Source organism: Armigeres subalbatus, chromosome 3, assembly GCF_024139115.2.
Source record: "Armigeres subalbatus isolate Guangzhou_Male chromosome 3, GZ_Asu_2, whole genome shotgun sequence".
NCBI lineage: Eukaryota > Metazoa > Arthropoda > Insecta > Diptera > Culicidae > Armigeres > Armigeres subalbatus.
This window is the reverse complement of record NC_085141.1, coordinates 359357408-359365711: the sequence shown is the minus strand read 5'-3', so window position 1 is coordinate 359365711 and position 8304 is coordinate 359357408. Positions and strand designations below refer to the sequence as shown.

At 40.1% G+C, this 8304-nt stretch overlaps 1 protein-coding gene and 1 non-coding gene across 2 annotated transcripts; both read left to right on the top strand.

Annotated features, from left to right (window-relative positions):
- Positions 1-4782: 4782 nt before the first annotated feature.
- On the top strand, positions 4783-4854 carry Trnae-uuc (transfer RNA glutamic acid (anticodon UUC)). The gene has a single exon. It is a non-coding gene; the product is annotated as a tRNA-Glu (tRNA).
- Positions 4855-5169: 315 nt separating this feature from the next.
- On the top strand, positions 5170-7969 carry LOC134223384 (uncharacterized). Its single transcript, XM_062702525.1, has 3 exons — positions 5170-5480; positions 7056-7236; positions 7297-7969. Exons 1-3 carry the CDS (start codon positions 5339-5341, stop codon positions 7898-7900), a joined length of 927 nt encoding a protein of 308 aa, XP_062558509.1. The 5' UTR covers positions 5170-5338; the 3' UTR covers positions 7901-7969.
- Positions 7970-8304: the final 335 nt, after the last annotated feature.

The window sequence follows — 8304 nt, the reverse complement described above, 5'->3', positions numbered from 1 at the left end:
CAATTCGATTAGTCATCCAGAAGATCTTTCAGGCATACCTTCAAAAATTCCTCCAGGGACTCCATCGTAAATTACTCTAATTATTCCATCGGTAATTCCTCCCGTTATTTATTACTAAATTCCTCAAGGATTTTTTTCAAGCATCGTCAGCAAATAAATCTAGAAAACACCTTCAAAAATTCATTTAGGAATTCTTTCGAAAATTTCTTACAAAGTTTGTCTAAGAATTCTTTTAGAAAATCATCCAGAATTGCTTTTAAGAAAATTATTAACAATACGCCCCGAAATTCTTTCAGGTATTCCATTCCCTCTCTCGACTCCCGTAGTTCCGCCAGAATTACGGAATTTTCAAAGGAACTTGAATTTCTTGAATATCTCTGTAGATTCCACCAAGAATATTTTCGGAATTTCCTCCAGGGATTCTTTCGACAAATTCTCAAGAAATTACTTCGGAGATAGATACAGAAAATCTTTTGGAAAGCAATTCAAAGAAGGATTTCTAGGAATTCCTTTAAAACTTTCAACGGAAAATTTTCTTTAAAAAATTTCTAAGGAACACTTGCATATTGAGAATTCCTTCGGAAATTCCCCAAGAGATTCCTTTCAAAAAATTTTAACAGATTTTTTTTTGGAATCTCCTTTGGAAATTCGGTCGGAATATCGGTCGGAGGATAATTTTTCGAAAATACCAACGAAAATTGTGTCAGGGGAACCCCCCGAAATTCTATGCGGCACCCATAGACACAAGAAAGTTACAGATATACAAAATAGTCGACCTTACCAAAGCTTCCACGTCCAGAGTCCTGAACAACGGAGCTTTATCCAACCCCATCCGAGTTGCCGCTGGAGTAAGGTAAGGATGGAGTGTTCAATCTACGATACAGTTCTCCATAATAATCGATAAAATCAGGTGCCCCAGTCGACGAAACTGATCTGCTAGGACAGCGGTTCTCAACCTTTTTCTTGAGAGGTACCCCTTCAAACTTTTGCATTAAGTGAGGTACTCTCTCTTGAAAGTAGGCTTCCAAGCCTATTGAAAGAGTCCTTAGAAACGAGGCTTCCGAGCCTCTTGAAAGGAGCTTCTGAATCTCTTGAAAGTAGGATTTCTCACCTCTTGATAAGAGGCTTCTGAGCACCTTAAAATAAGGCGTCCTTTGCATCTTTAAAGGACGCTTCTGAGCCTCTTGAAAGAAGAATTCCAAGCCTAATTAAAAGAAGGCTTACGAGCCTTTTGAAAGAAGCCTCTGAAAAGGAGCTACCCGAGTCTTTTGAAAAGAACCTTCCGAGCCTCTTGAAAGGAGCCATTCGAGCATTTTGAACGAAGGCTTCAGACTCTTTTGAAAGGAGGCTTCCGAGTATCATAAAAGTAGGCTTCCGGGCATCTTTAAACGAGACCTCCGGGTCTTTTGAGAGAGGGGTCCGGGCCTCTTGAAAGCAGGATTCCGGGCTTCTTTAAAAAAAAGCTTCCAGACCTCTTAAAAGTAGACTTCCGAGCCTCCTTAAAGTAGGCTTACGAACCTCTTGAAAGAAGCTTTCCGAGTCCCTTGCAAGAAGCTTTCAAGCCTCTTGAAAGGAGCCTTTCGAGTTTTTTTAAGGAAGGTTTCCGACCCTCTTACAAAGAGGCTTCCGAGCCTTTTGGAAAGAGGATTTCGGGCCTCTTGAAAGTAGGTTTCCAAGCATCTTAAAAGGAAGTTTCCAAGCATCTTGAAAGGAAGTTTCCAAGCATCTTAAAAGGAGGCTTCCGAACTTTTTGAAAGAAAGCTTCTGAACATATTAAAAGGAAACCTTTGAGCTGCTTACGAGAAGGCTTCCGAGAAGCGTAGAAGTATGCTTTTAATCCCCTTGCAACAAAGCAATCGAGCTTTTGTGACAAAAAGGCTGCATGCCTCTCACATGGAGGCTTCGGAACCTTTAGATTCTACATTTAAGGTCAAAAGTATGTTCTACGAAGAGCAACTGAATGACGATGTGACAGAAAACGAGGGCAGTATGGTGACGAACCTGGGAGCACGCATGCAAGACATACGTTTTCCAGCTCCGGATCTCCAGGAAATCCAGAAGGAGATTGGCCGGCTGAAAAACAACAAAGCCCCCTGAGTTGACCAACTACCAGGAGAGCTGTTTAAATGCGATGGTGAAGCAATGGCTAGAGCGCTACACTGGGTTATTACGAAGATTTGAGAGGAGGAGGTTCTGCCGCAGGAGTGAATGGAAGATGTCGTCACGTCCCATCTACAAAAAAGAACGATCAGGTGGATTGTAGCAACTACCGTAACATCACGTTGTTGAACGCCGTCTTCAAGGTACTGTCCCAAATCTCATGCCGTCGACTAGCATCAACTGCAAGAGAGTTCGTGACGAGATTCATGTGTGAACGCTCTACCACGGACCAGGTATTCGCCCCACATGTCATCTATTCATCGACTTCAAAGCACAAACTAATGCATAAACACGGATTTCCGGATAAACTGATACGGTTGGTCAAGGCGATGATGGATGATGTGCGTTGTTCGAGTTTCAGGGACATTCTCGAGTCCTTTTGTAACGCGCAGAGGATGAGGGCAAGGTGTTCGTCTGCCGTGCCTGCTATGCAGCATCATGTTTAGTAATACGAACGTCAGCCATTGACACGAGTGGTACGTTTTTAGCGAAGTTAGTGCAGCTATTTGGCTTCGCCAACGATATTGATATTATACCCCGAAATTTTGAGAAGATGAAGGAATCAGCCTGAAAAGGGAAGCTAAGCGTATCGGACTAATCATCAACACGTCGAAAGCGAAGTACATGATAGGAAGAGGCTTAAAAGAGCCACCAACCACGAGTTTGTATAAATTTTGACGAAATCGAGAATTCAAAAAGAATAACTCATTCTATTGTCTCAGTCGATTATTTGACTTTATTATGTTTAACTTTAGGGAACCATTTTTTTAACGCTTCAAACCATTTCAAAAGTTCAAATCAAAAACTCATAAATATGCTGCAGTGTGAACCACCCTGAACGGATAAGCTTTATGCTCTCCCAAAATCTGGTGAATAGCTACCAAAATTAGATTTCAGCACTCCTTTTGTTTTATTTTATTTTGGCTATAGCAAAAACACCAATAAATATGGGTTTTTTAGTAAGTTGATCTAAAATTAGTCAATCAGTCGAAAATGTTGACGTTAGTCCATATTTAAAAAAAAATGTTGTTGTGACAGCGGTCGGTGATTTTGGGGTCATTGGCATGAAATTGGATAACTGGCACCTTTTAATAAGATGAACATTTTTGAGGTGAGTGCACAAGATTTTCTCTCTCACGCCTTGTTTCTTCGACTATATTCCGAAACTACTGGAAATTTCACAATGAAACACACTCAGTGTAATTAACAAATGCTGAAGCCGTCTTACAATACATTCTGTTATAATCCACCCAGGAGGAGAAATGTTATCGAACTTTGAATTTTACTCCGTACAACCTTCTAACTTCACCTTCCCATTTTTGCCTTCTTATTGGCATAGATCAGACAATGGAATGGGTCCCATGCAAACATGATCTTTCAACCACACAGCACAACTGGCCTCTTGAGTTTGTAAGAAAGTAAGATGCGTGCTTAGCGGTGTTGTATCTGCGAAGAAAGTAGCGCCAGTTGTTGATGATTTCCTTGAGCGTAGAATGGTGTGTGTAGCTGCGAAAGGAGGATATTTGAAGAAAACTATGTGGATATTACAATCAGTGGTAATGTATTCACATTGTCCACTCCATACATATATTGTTATTCACTTTGCGTGATTCAAAATAAGACCAATACTAACATTATTCTTTATTTCAAGCCTTGTGCAAAGGCACAATAAATGCACCACTATACTACCACCTAGAAGGGTTGATTATTGGTTTCTTATAGTGGAAAAGGTCCCATGAGATTCCCAGGCCTTCGTATAATTCGTGTATTTGAGCTGCATCCCTAGATCTAATATTACGTAGGAACAAGGAAAAAAATATTAAAATAACCACCAAAAAGATATAAAATATTAAATTTTCCATAATTTTTTGATAATAGGGTAAACTGGGGTAAAATGCACCCCCGGGGCAAAACGACCTTACGGCATTTTTGGCGGTGTTTCAGACATATTTCCAAGACTGTTTAATGCTAGATTCGTAGTTCGAGATCCGAACTATATGTGCTGTAGTAAATACTCTCAAAGAATTGCCGAAAATGTCCTTAAAAACGTCAAAGGGTCGTTTTGCCCCGAGGGTGCATATTACCCCAGTTTCCCCTATTACTATTTTTCCAGGAAACCTCTCGAAGGACTTTAATTCACTCACATACCATGCGCCTCCACATTGCATCCATACTAATGTTGGGAAAACAAAATGCGTGCTGCATAGTAAAATCCCGTTCATCATGCATTCAGTCTAAACGATCATTCCGGCATCATTTCTTCTAAATTTTATATTATCCATATTATCCATGTATTATTAAGTACTATTGAGCCATATAAGTTAAGCAGCGAATCAGCCCTCCATCAACATCAGAACATAGCCGCACAAACGACGGCTACCCAAAGCAACTACGTAAGCATCCCAAGCAAATCGCCCGTACCCAGGACTCAGTTATCAACATCAACACAATGTTGATGAAGAATACGACCACGCAGTCTGTCGACATTCCACGTTGCAGATTGCAATGTTTTGTTATGGATGTAATATTTGAATCGCCTTAAAGCAATATTGATTAAAATATTATATTTGCAACTGCTGGTACATCCACCCTGCTGAAAACATACTTCATCGTCACTAATTATCCCATATGGTCTAGTGGCTAGGATATCTGGCTTTCACCCAGAAGGCCCGGGTTCGATTCCCGGTATGGGAATTTTTTGATTTAATCTTCGAAATGTATGCGATGAAAATAAAATGTTAATGCTCAAAGAAATTCCCATTGCTATCAATCGATTTCTCCCTCATTCAAAGCACCATTTTTACCACTCCTATTTCTTTAAATTATTATCCCACTCACCGCTCTAAAACTAGTAGAGTGACATCACGCGCCAAATTACCCATATCGCACTCACAGCTCAATATCACGTTCCCACAAGAAAGCTATAAACATCCATCTCTCTCATCTATTCCACTCAACTACCGACCGGTAGAGCCTATAGTGAAACCGTCAACAAAAAACAAAATTCCGCAGTCTTCACATTGTGGCAAAGTTGATACTGAAGGCAAATCAAACATCTGAGATGATGATGGTTTGAACGTTTCAACGTACGTACACTCCCGAAACCTAGCCTCAGTTGATCGTTGGCTGCATTAGGTGAAGGATCGTAAGTTAGTGGAGTGTCACTGCCGAAACAAAAATGTCCAAAGAAGAGTCCAAGTATGGTTTCAAAGACAAAGCCAAGGCCGAAGAGTCGCTGGAATTGCTCAAAAGCGAAGACCACAAGTACCAGGTCCTAACGGTGCGTGGCCTCCTGGGGAGGGCCAAACGTGTGCTGACTCGTAAGTAGAGCTTAATTTCGATGTTTTACCTCGGTCAAATCGCTTTCGAGGTGCATTTTGTATGTATAAGCGATGTGATGAGATCATCTTCAAGTGCGGATATAAACATAAATAGCAGATGTCGTTCGTTTTAGCACAACTCTAGGCATGCATTACGGATGATATTCTATTGCCACTTGTTCCAAATGGAAGTGAAAATTCGTTACATTTGTCATCAAATTTGATTTGTGTAGAGCTCCAATAAAAACATAAACTAATTTTATATACGAAACGTATGCCCTTTCCATAACCTAATTATGATAACTCATAATTCATTGATCTTTTCAAGACTTGCCTTCAGGCGAGCCATCAATGAATTAGTTATTCCCAAATTAAATTGTGTCACAATCTATCAACCGGTTTTGTATATATTTTATTCACTATGATTGTGAAGTAATCTTTATTTTTAAACGCACGCATCCACACCGCCTATTTGGGAGGTGACGTATGTGACGGGGCCGGGAGTGACCGACATCACAGTGAGACATTTGTTTAACAGGTTGGTCAAAATCAATTGAAATTTTTTGAATGCATGCTCGGAAAAAATCTTAATAAATATAAATATACTGATATTACAATATAATTGATGTCCAAGACGTGAGCGCATTAATTAACGGAATGCGGAAGTAATAAATATAGGGGAACGGTTCGCCACTTCATCCCATAGCTCCTATTTCCATCCCATCAAAAACAAAGAAATGGAAAGGAATTTAGTTTGTTTATTATTTTTGTGATTTTTTTCAGCAGTAAGCACGCATGTTGACAAAAAGAAGAGACGAATTTGGTGCCGTATTTCTTTGTTTAGCGATGAGATTGATATATGTACAGTGAGATTGAGTTCGGAACAGTTCCCCTATATTGACATTTTTATTCCCACTCGTATCAAAAGTATTTCTGTTAAAGATATGAAAATCATTCGAAACGGCATTTTTGAAAATTATGATTTTTCAATTAGGTGTTTACAAATTCCTGTCTATTTGCTCTTCTTGTTCAACGACTAAAGGATCAAACATAAAACGAAGCTTTTATACTAGATCTCTCCTTCTAAAAATAACGGACATACGAATTTGTCTTTTTACTGCATATAAGGTAATAACTTAGATACCTACTAAGATGTCGTAAATTTAGTATCAAAACTCTTTGTTGCTAGTTATGCTGAACCCAAGCCCATCCGTGCGACCCTCTCGCCTCAGCTTCGGTCTCGCCACGCTGATCACATAGAAGGCCGCGCGGTCTGCCCAGGCAATTTATTAGCCGGCTCGTTTACCCAGCGCTTTCAGCGTGTTTACAAACTCTATCCAACGACAATAGAGGCGTCTCTCGCGGCTTTCGATTCTCTGGCATTTGTTTGCGAGAGAAAGAGAACGCGGTGCCATTAAACCATAGATTCGTGATTCATATGAATGATTATATTACGAACAAAATTTGTTGCAAGCAACTTTAAAGAATCACCCGCAGATGCACGTAGACACTATTCAAGTTCAAGGCACTACAAACTAGTTTCAATTCTAATTTAAACATTCTGCCCTATTTCAGTAACGAAAGCGGAGGAAAAGGTCAAGAACATCAAGGAAGCGATTGAGGTATTCGAGAGTTGGATCGAAGATAACTCCAACAGCAGCTCGAAAAATGCGAAACCGAAAGAGTCGGAGGAAAAGGTTGAAACGGTGGCTGGTCTCGGTTTCAAGGATCAAGAAGCAGCCGAGAAGACCTTAAAGTAAGTATAGCCACAAAAGTTAATCTAACGGTTCGGATAATGATCACATTTATTATGCAGGATTTTGGAAGGACGCGATCCTGATTACCAAAAGCTCGCAATTAAAGGCCTGCTTGGCAGTGCCAAGCGTGTTCTTCCGTCGACAAAGAACGAAGACAAAATCAAATCCATCAAGAAAGCAATGGAGATATTTGACGATTTCCTGGAAACTTTCGATAGCGAAGAGCGTTCCAAGCAAAACATGGCCTATCTTGCGCTGGACTTGATCAAAACTCTCCCGAATAAGCCCTCCGATGCTCTGGCGGTTGAGTTTGTCGAGTGCTACGATAAGGTAGCCAAAGGAAACTACAAACACTTGCGAACAAAGTTTCCGAAGCATGACGATAGCACCAGCTGGGACATCGTTCGAAACCGAAAGTTGCTAAAACTGAAGGAAAAGGTCAAGCAAAGCGGCGAGAAACTGTTCGACTCGGACGGGAAACCAACGGAAGCGCATCTGCAGATGATTTACTGGGCGTACAGTCCCAATGTTGATAAACTGAAAACGTACTGCTCGAAGTTGGAGAAAACGGGTGGAAAGAAGCGGACACATTCCTCGTCCGAAAGCGATAGCGACAGCGATAGCGACGATGAACCGAAGGATAAGAAGAAATCCAAGAAATGAGATGTAAATGTTTTCTGTTTAGGTGGTGGACTAATAAACGATATTGTCAAATTTGTGTTTAAACTGTAACGTAGTTGAATTTTCTGTGGCAATTCGTCGCTCTTTTCTTCGGAGCCCTTAATAATGTCCATGTTGAATAAGATATCTTACTCAAAACTACTACATTTTTGTAACTTTCCATAGCATTTAAGGTATCGGCAGGTATTCGCTGCAGGTTTTTTTTTTTGACGTTTTAACCCCTAACGGTCATTCACGTCTGCTTTTATTTAACGATCCAATACAGTTTCTTACAAAAGTTTAACTAAATCTAGTTTTTTCACGAATTGTATTACCTTATCTTCTCGTTTTTCATCATTTTTCATAATACTTTTCAAATTACTTCCTATGTTCAATTCTTTTCGAAG

Bases quoted from the DNA above. Each gene is read 5' to 3' on its own strand.
- LOC134223384 (XM_062702525.1), top strand. From the start codon at position 5,339: ATGTCCAAAGAAGAGTCCAAGTATGGTTTCAAAGACAAAGCCAAGGCC. The intron at 5,481-7,055 runs GTAAGTAGAGCT...GCCCTATTTCAG, and splicing joins GGCCAAACGTGTGCTGACTC to TAACGAAAGCGGAGGAAAAG. The intron at 7,237-7,296 runs GTAAGTATAGCC...TTTATTATGCAG, and splicing joins GCAGCCGAGAAGACCTTAAA to GATTTTGGAAGGACGCGATC.